Source organism: Gobio gobio (assembly GCF_949357685.1).
Source record: "Gobio gobio genome assembly, chromosome: 4".
NCBI classification, from domain to species: Eukaryota; Metazoa; Chordata; class Actinopteri; order Cypriniformes; family Gobionidae; genus Gobio; species Gobio gobio.
The window spans coordinates 30,948,416-30,962,296 of NC_137100.1; the positions used below are offsets into that span (position 1 = coordinate 30,948,416).

The 13,881-nt window shown below is 37.3% G+C and overlaps 1 protein-coding gene across 1 annotated transcript in view; it reads right to left on the reverse strand.

Moving 5' to 3' along the window:
• The window catches only part of tmem8b (transmembrane protein 8B), a 196,055-nt gene that overhangs the window by 130,054 nt on the left and 52,120 nt on the right, over nucleotides 1–13,881 (reverse strand). The window contains exon 2 of the mRNA XM_079815071.1: nucleotides 11,663–11,852. Within this exon, the coding sequence (XP_079671197.1) occupies nucleotides 11,663–11,852 (190 nt within the window). The remainder of the gene's footprint in view (nucleotides 1–11,662; nucleotides 11,853–13,881) is intronic.

The window sequence follows — 13,881 nt, forward strand, 5'->3', positions numbered from 1 at the left end:
TCTATCTATCTATCTATCTATCTATCTATCTATCTATCTATCTATCTATCTATCTATATATCTATCTATCTATCTATCTATCTATCTATCTATCTAGCTATCTATCTGTTGTCTGTCTGTCTGTCTCTCTGTCTATCGTCTGTCTGTCTGTCTGTCTTTCTGACTATTGTCTGTCTGTCTGTCTGTCTGTCTGTCTGTCTATCTATCATCTGTCTGTCTATCTGTTTGTTTGTCATCTGTCTGTCTATCTAGCTATGGTCTGTCTGTCTGTCTGTCTGTCTATCTATTATCTGTCTATCTAGCTATCTATCTATTGTCTGTCTGTCTGTCATCTGTCTGTCTGTCTGTCTGTCTGTCTGTCTGTCTGTCTGTCTGTCTGTCTGTCTGTCTGTCTGTCTACCTATCTATCGTCTGTCTGTCTGTCTGTCTATCTATCTGTATCTCTCTGTGTGTCTCTCTGTCTGTCTCTCTGTCTATCGTCTGTCTGTCTGTCTTTCTGACTATTGTCTGTCTGTCTGTCTGTCTGTCTGTCTGTCTGTCTGTCTGTCTGTCTGTCTGTCTGTCTGTCTGTCTATCTATCTATCATCTGTCTGTCTATCTGTTTGTTTGTCATCTGTCTGTCTATCTAGCTATGGTCTGTCTGTCTGCCTGTCTGTCTATCGTCTGTCTGTCTGTCTGTCTGTCTGTCTATCTATCTATCTGTCATCTGTCTGTCTATCTTTCGTCTGTCTGTCTGTCTGTCTGTCTGTCTGTCTGTCTATCTATCTATCTATCTATCGTCTGTCTGTCTATCTTTCGTCTGTCTGTCTGTCTGTCTGTCTGTCTATCTATCGTCTGTCTGTCTATCTTTCGTCTGTCTGTCTGTCTGTCTGTCTGTCTGTCTGTCTGTCTGTCTGTCTATCTATCTATCTATCTATCTATCTAGCCTTGCTTGGCAAAATCACACTTACCCTTTGAAAACATGTCAAGTCTATGTCAAAGCCTGTGAAACTAGTTCTTGAAAAAAGAAAATGTGCAACATTCTTCAAAGTTAACCCGCCCTCCCCCAAAAAATAACAAATTCACACAACAGAAAGTTTTAGATACATCTTCATAAGAAGTGCACAATGTTCATAGTAATCACCAGAGTCGTCTCCACTCGTTGTTTTCAGCACCATGGACAGAAGAACAGAGAGACAAATGAGGCACATCATAACATTTAGTTACTGAGTTCTTCTGGGAGGCAGCGGTTCTAAAACGTTGACATTAATGTACCCCAGATATCACATCAGATATATTACTTCAGTGTTGCTGCTGGCGAGTAGCAGGAGCCCTTTACATTTAAAGGTAGTACATCTACTTGCCAAGATCATGAGCTCAAAATGGACTTTGTTCTTTATGTAACCTGCGGTAAATTTTGAGTTTAAAATGAAAAAATTTGGCGTGCAGCCTTTGTGTTTTTGTCACCCATCTCCTAGTTTATGTCTTGATTAGGTCTGTCGACAATCTCATCCCCTAGATCCCGTATTATGCAAATGAATGGCATACATCTTGCTGTTCTTGTATTTGTCTAAACAAACAAGCATGAAATGCAGATTAAGTGCTGGAGTCTAATTGAGGTGAGGTGATTTCCATCATTGTTTTGCTGTCTCGCATTACCATGCCTCATGCATCGAGCACCCGGTCCCTATGTGAGCATGTGAGATGAATTAGACTAGAGCTTAAGATCATTAATGTGCATGACACTCGCTGTCTTATTGATGAGGGAGAGATAAAGCAAAGTCTTCAGGCTTCAGCCAAGAGGTCAGAGACAGATTGGAGAATCGCAACTGTGACCTTAATTATAATGAGAATGTGAACATTACATTGCTTATCCTTAAAAACCTATGCTGAACATTGATTATCTGATGTGATGTGTCAGTTTCACATTAGAAGGCTTCCCAAAGGCTTCAACTTGATGTTTGAAGGATGATCCAGCGAAAAGGGAAGGCTGGGAAGACCTCGGGAGCCATGTTTCAGCCTAGGCCTACTGTTTTGTATGGGCCACAATTAGAGTTGTCATGGTCTGTCCGGCAGCATGATATTGATCTACGGGCTGCAGCGCAGGGCTGTTATCCACTAGACCCAGTCGTCCTGCTTTCTCCCATTTCTTTATCTTATCCTCCTGCTTTATCTCTCCCCCGGCACTGAGTACAGCCTGTTTTAATTACCATCTCTCCATGGCACCCCCTGCCTGCTATCTGACAGCTGAATCGACAGAATGGAGCCCTGCCTTGTTCATTATGAAAACAGCTAGAAGACCTGGGGCCTCATGACAAAACTTTGTGCAGTAAATGGTTCTGTATGCACAAACAGTGCAATCTATGGAGATAGAATGATTTATAAAATGTGTGGTTTGCTTTTAGACTTTATGTATATTCATAAAAGTCATAATCATTTTGATCTATCATTTATCTACCCATCAATCCATCCACCCATCTCTATATCTATATCCCTATCTACATTTTCTATATCTATTCATCCTCCATCAACCGTCAATCCATATATCCATATCTATTCACCTATCTCTCTATCATCTCTCAATTATTATTGTATATATATTCCTTTCTTTCTAGACATCTTTCTTTCTTTCCATCATCCCTATATCCATTCATCCACTCTATATTTACATCTTTACCCATATCAATATTATCGATATTCATCCATACACAGAGAAAAGGGGTGTCAAAATTGTACATTTAGGGGTACAACAGCTTGTCACTGGGGCAGTACCCTTAAAAGGACATTTTTGTACCTTTTTTACTCCTAAAAGGTGCATATTAGTACCTTAGAGTACAAATACGTACCTTAAGGTACTACTATGAACCTTTTTGTGGTCCTTTTAAGGGGGACTGCCCCATCGATCTATCTATCTCTCTCTCTCTCTCTCTCGCATGCGTGAGCGTCTGTTGAGTGAGCGAGCGATTGAGTGTGTTGAGTGTGTGGACTCCTTTTTTGTGGCCGCTGTTTTGTTGTCCATCTGCCAGTTTTCTATAACTTCGGGTGTGAGGGCATTAGATTTCCTCACACGGCGTCATGCTGTGAAAATAAGCTTGAATGCAAGTGTAGAGGAATGTAGTTTAGCTGCAGGAGAGGTGGAAATGTCTTGTTGGCATCAAGAATAAACAACGTGGTTGTGTTTTTTTTTTTGAAAACCGTTGAGTTGGCAAACATTTTGATTGAAAGTGGAGTTGTTATTGACAATGTTTATGTTCCAGTGTTACCACTGTCCACTCCATCAAAGAAGGTGGTTCTATCAAACGTGCCGCCTTTCATAAAAATTAGGTGCTTGTTCAATTGTTGGAGAGATATGGCAGATTGGTTTCTCCAATCAAGTTGATTCAAATTGGCTGTAAATCGCCGCTATTGAAACACGTAGTGTCGTTCAGACGTTTTGTGTACATGGTACTTAAGGATAACAAAGAGGAATTGAATTTGACATTTAATTTCAATCATGATGATTTCAACTATGCGTTTTTTGCCACAACTAATAGCATGAAGTGCCTTGGGTGTGGTGAAATGGGACATCTCGTGAGGGTTTGTCCGAAAAAAGATGAGAAATCAAAGAAGAAAGTTTCACCGGTTATGGTTGAGAAAGTTGGTGAGGATGAGATTGTACAAAGTGACAGTGAGGTACCTACAACTGTAACGGTTGCTGAGGAAAACAGTGAACAAAAACCTGCAGATGCAAATTTAATAGATTTATCAGGTGAGGTTGCAGCTTTGAAGCAAATAAGGACAGAACGAGTGGCAGTGGTAGATACGGAAGAAGTTTCTGTATCTGTAGAAAAGCAACAGTTATCTGATGATCAGGTGATGGTCTAGATCAGGGGTAGGCAAGTTCGGTCCAAGAGAGCCGCTGTCCTGCAGAGTTTGACTCCAACCCTGAAAAAACCCTCACCTGCCTGTAGCTTTAGTAATCCTGAAGACACTGATGGGCTTGTTCAGGTGTGTTTGATTAGGGTTGGAGCTAATCTCTGCAGGACAGCGGCTCTCTGGGACTGAACTTGCCTACCACTGGTCTAGATAGGCAGAATTCTGAAAAGAATCAAGACATGGAGCTGGAAAGAGATCAGTGTTCTTTGGGAGAACAAGATGAATGTGTCTTTAAAACACAGCAAAAAAGGAGATTGAAACAGCGCCATTATGGTAAATTGAAAAAAATGGAAGATAATGATTTGAGTCAAACTGACACAGAGAGTGAAACGGACCTTTCAGAATGTATTATTTCTTTTGATCAAACACAAAATGAGTCTTCGGAAAAATCTTATGGTGTTGATAATATTAAGCTCTTTTTGAGGGTAACAAAGAATGCAAGAAATGTGCGTATTACAGAGTACTTTCCTGATTTGGAACAATTTGTAGAGAAAGCAAATCGTTTTAAGAGTGAAGGTCAATTTTCTGATCAAGAGGTGTACAGAATGAAAAAAATTATTACTAAAATGAATTCTCAGTTAGGGATTAATGTTTGCCATGACAAGTTGTAATACTACACTTTTATGAGATGAGGGTTTTTTTGTGTGTTTTTTTTATATCCTTTTCTTCTCTTTGATGAGGGAATTTCATATTGCTTCAAATGGGGCACGAGAAGAGAAGAAAAGGTTTGAGTTATACGAGTTACAGGTTTTTTTACTCGCTTTGGTACTTTTTTCACAAGCAAGGTGTACATTTTCAAAACTCAGTGCTAATATCACAACAGATCATCAAAAGTGCACTTTTTTCAAACATTTCAGCATATTTTCAATTGTGTTAGTACAATACACAAAACCCCAAAGTATCATTTTCACTACTCAAAAATAAGTGTTTCACACAAGTGTGTGTGTGTGTGTGTGTGTGTGTGTGTGTGTGTGTGTGTGTGTGTGTGTGTGTGTGTGTGTGTGTGTGTGTGTGTGTGTGTGTGTGTGTGTGTGTGTGTGTGTGTGTGTGTGTGTGTGTGTGTGTGTGTGTGTGTGTGTGTGTGTGTGTGTGTGTGTGTGTGTGTGTGTGTGGGGGGCCTGGTAAACTCTACATTATGGGGACAAAATGTCCCCATAAAGATGGCAATATCATAATATCCCTTGAGGGGACATTTTTTTGTCAAGCTTATAAATCATACAGAAATAGGTTTTTTTTGAAAATGTAAAAAAACAGAAATGTTTCTGTGATGGGTAGGTTTAGTGTAAGGGGAGAGAATATAGTATTTGTATATGTAACATCAGTGTAACATCAGACTGATCAGAAATCAGAGAAAGGGAGACAGACGGTATCAAATATAGCATTTTACATTACAGCCATGTGATACTGAAAACAGATTACCATGGTAGAGACTGTCACATTACTGTAACTCACCCTTATAAAGCTCAACTACAGTAGATTCAGTCAAATGGTACAGTGAGAACAGTTATTGGCAGCAAACTCTGATATAGCACAGAACCTCATAGCTGTCATAACTTTATCGCACCAGATTACACACTGAATAGAATACTATTACAAACATCATGGATTCAATTACATAAGTTAGGTAATTTAAGTGTATTTTCTAATGAGGCATATATAGCCTGTGTTACTGTAGATTCTGTAGATAATTGCTGTTATCTTTTGCTGTTGGATGAACTGATTGTTTAAAGTACTAAACTGAAAGAAGATCACACTGTTGTGTTTCGGTGATTAAACCAAATGTCCTCATTACAAATTACAATAATCTTGTGTTTGAAGCAATGATTATGTGGACTGAAGATATGTGCAACGGAATGAAAGCATTACATCAGGTTTTGAAAGAATGACTAGCTGTGTTACAAGTGTGTTACAAGTATGTTAAAGTGTGATCAGTTTGGATTTTTGTACTAAGAGTTTTGAAAATGTATACCTTACTTGTGAAATTAGTACCAAAGCAAAAAAAAAAACTGTAGTAAAGGTAAAGAAAATAGATATTCTCTTTGTGCAAGAAACTTATAGTGATGTCTCTAATGAAGCGGATTGGGCAAGAGAATTTGATGGGTTAACCTTTCTTAGTCATAAGTCATCTCTAAGTGGTGGTGTTGCTATTTTATTTTCCAAAACTCCATTCCAATTTCTTACAAAGTAGAAGAAGTTGTAAAAGGCAGATTTAAAAAAAAATACGGGCTCAATTTGAAAATGTATTTTATTGCTTTGGTTGTGTGTATGCTCCTACCAATGCAGTTGAAAGGATGGGTTTTCTAAATACATTATGTAAAGTAGTAAATGATTGTAATACTGAGGATTTGTTCTTAGTTGGAGGAGATTTTAATTGTACTGAATTTGCTTTAGATAGAAATCATGTTGAGCCTCATATGGCTTCTCGAAAAAGATTAATTGAAGTTATGGAAACGCATGATCTTGTAGACATTTGGAGAAATTTCATAAAACACAGAGACAATATACATGGGTTCATTCTTATAATAATATGTTGTCTTTAGCAAGTTTGGACAGATTGTATGGTTTTAGTCATCAACTTAATTTTTTTAGAGACTGTTCTATTATTCCAGTTAGCTTTTCAGACCATAGTTTAGTACAGTGTGTTTTAACTTTAGGATCCATAAAACCAGTGCAATATGGCATTTGAATAACAACCTTTTGAATGATATAGAATTTAGAGATATCTTTAATTATTTATTTATTTTTTATCTAGAATTTTAGACCTGAAAGCACAAGGGGCTATGATCAGATCCCGGTTCAAGAACATAGAGCGGATGGATATATCTTGCTTTTTTTTTTTTTTTTTTTGGAATGGCCAAAAAAGATTTTTGCGTTCTAAGGATGGTGCACTCTTATCGAATCATACAGAAGTTCATAAGAGGGTGGTAGAATTTTATAAAGAGCTGTATAGCAGTGAACTTTTACACAGGTCAAACACTAATGTGTTTTTTGAAGATCTTCCTCAGGTGACTGAAGAGGCAATTGCCGATCTCTGTAGAGAGATGACACTAGAAGAGCTAAAGAGAGCTCTTCAAGGCATGGAATGTGGCAGAGCACCAGGTATAGATGGCTTATCTATAGACTTTTATAAGTCTTTTTGGCCTGAGATTGGTGCAGATCTGCTGGCAGTCATCAACGAAAGTCTAAACAGTGGAAGTTTACCACTGAGCTGCCGTAGAGCAGTGCTGACTCTACTGCCAAAGAAGGGAGACCTGAGTGAAATTTAAAATTGGAGGCCTGTCTCATTGCTATGCAGTGATTATAACATTTTATCCAAAACATTAGCAAACAGATTGAGTAAGGTTTTGGAAGAGGTCATCCACGCTGATCAGACCTATTGTGTTCCAGGAAGGCACATTTTTGAGAATATTTATTTTATTAGAGATATGTTTGATATCGGTAAGCTCTTTGGGATTGATTTTGATTTAGTTTCAATAGTTCAAGAGAAAGCATTTGACCGGATTGAACATAGTTATTTATGGGAGGTTTTAGAAGCTTTTGGTTTAATAAAACTTTTATTGATAAATTAAAAGTTTTATATTGTGATGTTGAAAGTTTGTTGAAGGTAAATGGTGACTTATGTGCCCCCTTTAGTGTTCTTAGAGGTATCAGACAAGGATGTGCTCTTTCTGGTATGTTATATAGTTTAACAATTGAACCCCTGTTAAGGAAATTTAGAGTTGAGTTAAAAGGTGCAAGTATTCCAAACTGTGAAAAGGTTTTTAAATGATCCGCTTATGCTGATGATATTGTCCTATTTATTAAAAAACAAAGTGTTGTGTTAAAGATGACAAAGATTTTAAGCGATTTTGTGGCTGTTTCCTCTGCTAAAGTAAATTGGAAAAAAAGTGAGGCTATTTTAATTGGAAAGTGGCCGCAAGGACAACCTAGTCTCCCTGCGGGGTTAAAATGGAGTAGAGATGGTTTTAAATATTTAGGTGTTTATTTGGGAGATGATATAATGGTAAAAAATTATTTTGAGGGGATAGAAGAAAAAAATTGGGGGCGTTTGAATAAATGCAAATTTCTTCTTTCTAAAATGTTGTATAGAGGACGGGTGTTAATTATTAATAATTTGGCAGCCTCTACTATTTGGCATTGGTTGTCATATATAGATCCCCCAATAATCCTTTTGAAAAAAAAATGCAATCTATTTTAGTCGATTTTTGGGGGGATAATTTACATTGGGTTCACAAAGCGTTTTATTTTTGCCTAAAAATGAAGGAGGACAAGGTTTGGTTCATTTACAGAGTAGAGCGGCAGCCTTTAGGCTAAAATTTGTACAGAGGTTTCTTGATAGTTCGGTAAAGGAAAATTGGAGTTTGGTTGCTTCTATTATTTTAAAAAAAAATTGAAGGTATGGGTCTGGATAAACCCTGGTTTTGGATGAACCCTAAGAAGTTGTCTGTATCTAAGTTACCAATTTTTTATTGTAATTTATTTAAAGTATGGTCACTTTGTTTAAATTTTGAGAAGTGAGAAAACGGACTCTTTGTACCGGACTCTTCAAGAACCGTTGATTCGTGGATCACGTTTAGATGTGTCCAATGATGGTTCTTTTCCTGCTTTGATGGATCACTACTCTCGGAAGTCTAACTCGTGTAGCTGGACATGATTTATCTGACACTAAAGCAATAGAAGAAAAGTTGAAGATGAGGTCTACACAGGTGGTAACTCGGATGTTGTCTAAATGGAAAGAAATCATTACCAAAGAAGAGTTAAAGATGGTAAAAGACTTTGAAGAAGGGTGGATTCAACCGAAGGAAGACGATCTCTTTCCAAACGTGTCATTAATACCTGATTTAGAAATGTGTAATGGATTTTTTTAAAGTGTAATAATTTAGGGTTGTTAGGAAAAGAAAAAGCATCTGGTAAAGCAATGTATGAATGTTGTGTTAAAGTATTCAATAAGAAAAGTCTAGATTGGAAAATAGACACACCATGGTGTAATATCTTACATTTAAGTGTGAATACAAGTCCTAAATGGGGGGCACTTTGTAAGTCACCATTACTAAAAAAAACAGGGGACTTGCAATGGAAAATTTTACATGGGACTATAGCTGTAAATGCATTTGTTTCAGTGATAAATTCTGAAGTTAATCATGAATGTCCATTCCGTCCAGAAAGAGAAACTGTGTTTCATACTTTCATGCATTGTAAAAGACTAAGACACCTGTTTATGTTTTATATATAAATCAATCTATCTATCCATCCCTATATCTATTCATCTTTCTTTCTTTCCCTCCATCCATCCATCCACCCATCTATTTCTGTATCTATATCTATATCCATCCATAAATCATCTCTATATTAATATCTATATCTACACTCTAAAAAATGCTGGGTTAAAAACAACATTTACTGGGTTATTTGGCAACCCAGCGCTGGGTAAATATTGGACAGAACACATGCTCTTTTTTTTGACCCAGCTTGTTGGGTTTTAAAATTAATTTGCTGGGTTGTTTTTTAGTGCTGGGTCAAGTCAACCTGATCACGAGAATGATAATGAGATTCTATACCACTATTTTTACAAGATAGAGCATAAATCTGTCAAAAGAAAGAAAAAAAAATATTTAAAATCACAGGCGGGCCATTTATATTACTTGATAGGCCCCGAAGACACATATTTCATTATCACTAAAACTGGAACATGGGCGTACTTACTGTAATTATAAAAGGCAATATGTTCCCCTGGAGTTATGACTGAAATTATGAGTTTAAAATATGTCCTTCCAAAAGTTAACACAGAGATCACTGTTTTTACCACATCTTTCTTTTGTAGCTTTCCCTCAAGGCCACTAGAGAGGTTTATTCACTATGTTATATATACCCCTGAAGACATAAAACAGGAGGCATGAGTGGGATCTTCTATATGTGCAGTCTGAAAGAAAGAAGCCCTCAAAGAAATAAAAGGGCCAAAGAGCATTCACTGAGGTAGTGCTTTTAAAACATCCTAACCTGAGCTTAATGCTACCGTTAATGTTACTTTTAATGCTAATTTTAATGTCAAAGAAGTAGCAGCGGCAAACAAAGAAAACAGACACTAATGTTCTCATTTTAATACATGCTGAATGCATAAACAGCAAACCTCTGTGATGCGGCTATTTATCAGAAGAAACCAGTATTGGAAGAATGACTCAAGGACGGTCTCTCCTCCTCTTTAGAATGTCGCACATTAAAGAGAGCCAGGAGTTCCTTCCTCACCACTTATGATGTACATTCAGTGACAGGCAATAACAAGGTCAGTGTTTTGATGGAACTTTAATGACAGCCAGTGTACTGGGATTTGAAGACCTGAGTATTCATTGAATAATGTTCTCCATTTTCATTACCCAAGGGCCAAAACTAACTTTAACAACAGCTCTTGTGCTATAGCACACCGTGTGCTGGCTATGAAAGTGCACTGGGATCATTCAAGGATGACTTGAAAGAATTGGACAGAGAAAAATAAAGGCTAAAAGTTCGCCTTTTGAAGTACCAGAGAGTTCAGCGGAGGCAAATTTAAGAGTGAGTGTTTTCACACTTCATTTCTGGCTTCATCTGTGTCTAGGAAGCGTGGAAATGGGGCAATGTTTTTTTGTAACATTGAAAATGCGCCAGGGTTTCAATAGATATACCAGTTTCAATACAAGATCAATCGACAGCATAATGTTCAACTTGTCACTCATTTTCTTTAAACAATCTGGGCTACAGTGAGGCACTTACAATGGAAGTAAATGTAGCAAATCAGTAGACATTAAAATACTCACTTTTTCGCGTCACGACGCATGCACAGGAGATGCACTGTATTGTAAACAGCGTAGGAGACTGTCACGGGCCAGAACGAATTTGTTCAATAAAGTCATTATTTTTGTTTGTTTTTGCGCACAAAAAAAGTATTCGTGTCGCTTCATTAAATTAAGGTTGAACCGATGGAGTCACATGGACTACTTTAACAACTACTACCTTTCTGGGCCTTGAAAAAGTGTTCATTTAATAGCGGTCTATGGAGGGGACTGAGAGCTCTCGGATTTCAAAACAATATCTTAATTTGTGTTCTGGAGATGAACGATGGTCTTACGGGTTTGGAACAACATGAGGGTGAGTAATTAATGACAGAATTTTCCTTTTTGGGAGAACTAACCCTTTAACAGAACCCGAAATATTATTTTTTAAGTTAGTTTACATTATTTTTTTATCCCATACTATCATAAAACCATTTTTTTTTTGTAACCTTGAACTGAGAACCAAAGGACTCATTGTCTTTTATGACTAATAAAACAGGGCCATCCTAATTTTAGAGGCCATTTAATACGGATTAGAACTCTTAAAGCAATTCTACTGAATGTGACCCTGTGAAAATTAGTAAAAATGTCACAATTTGGATTTTAAATCTTATCTGTGTCACTTGGTATTTAATGCTTATGGATCTCCAGTGTGTAGTTACGATGTGAAATCTGTCGGCCCCACACTTGATAAATGCCTTTTTTTATGGAGAGCATAGAAAATGATCAGCATCTGGGAAATGATTCTTGGACTTGAATTAAAAGCTATTACATCAGGGCAAACAGTGAGTACTCTTCAGCGTGAGCATCAGAAAGGTCATTATAATCATGCATGCGGCATTTGGCTTTTACATATCCCTTTGTCTCATCTGAAATGCTGATTGGACATATCTGACCTCATCACGCCGTTGTCCTTGTCTGCCCCCACCCCGAATGGATGTAACCACGAAGTTTAGCCAACTCACACTGTCACGTTGCGGTCCGGGCAGCTGTCTCCGAAGGTGCCCCCTTGCTCCTTGAAGGTGATGAGGTTCCAAACCGCCACCACGGTGTCTTCAGGCACGTTGAAGTGGAACAGCTCCACGCTGGCAAAAGAGCGGTAGGCATTGAGCTTGCGAGGCGTCCGGGTGAAATAGTCAGTTACAAACAGGCAATCTAGGGAATGGAACAAGGAGAGAGTTATTTAGATGAAAGATGGCAATTGGCTGGATGAGGGAGAAGCTGGGTGGGAAGAGGGTAGGAGGAATCAGTCTTAATGTGGTTTGGTTGACCTTCCTTCTGAAAGCCCCACCAGTGATTTAATCACACTTGCCGTGGGTCATGCGTGCTTTGGCTTTGATTCAAAAACCTAGACTCTATGCAAAATTAATTTCATTGCAATCCTTCAATACAAGGCCAGGGAGGAAGCAGCAAAATGACATCTGCAATCTGCCTTAATGAGCCGTGGTTTCCTATGGCTCCATCATCAGAGAGCCTAATGGGTTTGTAGATCTCTCTCAAATACTGACAAAAATAGCTGATTTCAAGTATGGGTAGGTTGAAACACTTTCCATGTTAGGTGGTACAATCACTGATCTATATATATATATATATATATATATATATATATATATATATATATATATAGATAGATCAGTGGGTACAACCAATATAAAACTAGGAAAATGCTATTTTATCATTCTTTATTGCATTTAAAAATTCTACGTATGAACTTGCTAGCATAGGCAAACATTAATACAAGCATCCAAGTAGAAACCTGCTCAGTGTAATATTAGTTGCAAATGTCAGGTGCAAACAGGAAGTCAGATCAAGATGTTTTACATTTTCAAATGTTTGAATAATTTTAGATGCCACTGTCATATCAAGTAAAGACAAATCTGTCACACTTAATATGAGGTGTCTTGAACTACTGTGTACTCAAATAAAATAAAATAAAAAATTGTTCATGTTGTTTTGCAGCACACTTGTGCTGCTATCCGGGTAAGGTTAGAACACATTTGGCGGTATGGGTAAAACAGGTATATGTACACAATAAGTGCATTGTATCAAATGATTAATTTAAATGTTAGTACATGGTAGTGAAAGAGAACTCAGCACGGCAGGGAGCACATTAAAAATGACCCAGCTGCAAGAAAAGCATATCTTGCAAAAAGAAAAGAGAGGTGATGAATCTTGTTTACCTGTTATTATGTAGTGTTCCATTAAAATTGCTATGCATTTAATGCTTTCAGCATTTTGATGAATTCGTTTTTGATAACTGAATTTTAATTCCTCAACTGACTTACACTGATGATTCTTATTGTATTATTATAAAACATGACTTGTTATTCATCACAATCAATGACAGTGTATTTAACCTGTTAACCTATCTATTGCAATGTAACGAATCTGATGTTTTCTGCTTTTGATCAGTTTACTACTTTTACTTCAATAGAGACTGTTGACTAAAACATTTGTATTTTATTTTTTATACGTAATTGAAATGGGGGAAATCCAGTATTTAGCATATTCCCTGCCATTATTAATGTTGTCAGGTGGCACAACTGATATTCATAAGGTGGTTCAACCATGTAAATTCTTCATGTAAACCAACAAATAATAGTTCAAAGTGAAGAAATGACTCAAAACTAGATTGTGAATAGTTATTGTATTTAATGCATTTACTGGTATACTTATATGAATATTTTTCTGTCTTTAAAAGTAAAATTGGATGATAAAGATACTAAATACCAAATGCAAAAATTATAAAAACTCGGCGCGAGTAAAGATGGCAGAAGGAGGGCAGTTACAGCAGCGTTTGGTGAGCAAAAAAGGCAAAACCAACTCCGTTGTCTGGGAACATTTTGGCTTCGAGGAATCAGACGATAGCAGAAATATGTTTCGTGCAAGATTTGCTACATGGTAGTGGCTGCAACGCAAGGCAACACCACGAATTTGTTTAACCACTTGAAAATTAAACAGAGTGACCTATGACAATCTAATAAAGAAACAAAAACTGACAAGAGCAGGGGTGCCGTGTAAACGTCCTTTTTTTCCTTCATATTTTTCAAATAATTCTCTCTTTGTAAACTTTGTTCAATGCATGCGAGATTGCGAGTGCTGCCATATTTTCGAATATGACCAGTCGTTTTCACCGTCATCACCCGGGTTTAGTGCTTTTGGGTTTAGGTTTAGAATGAGAAGC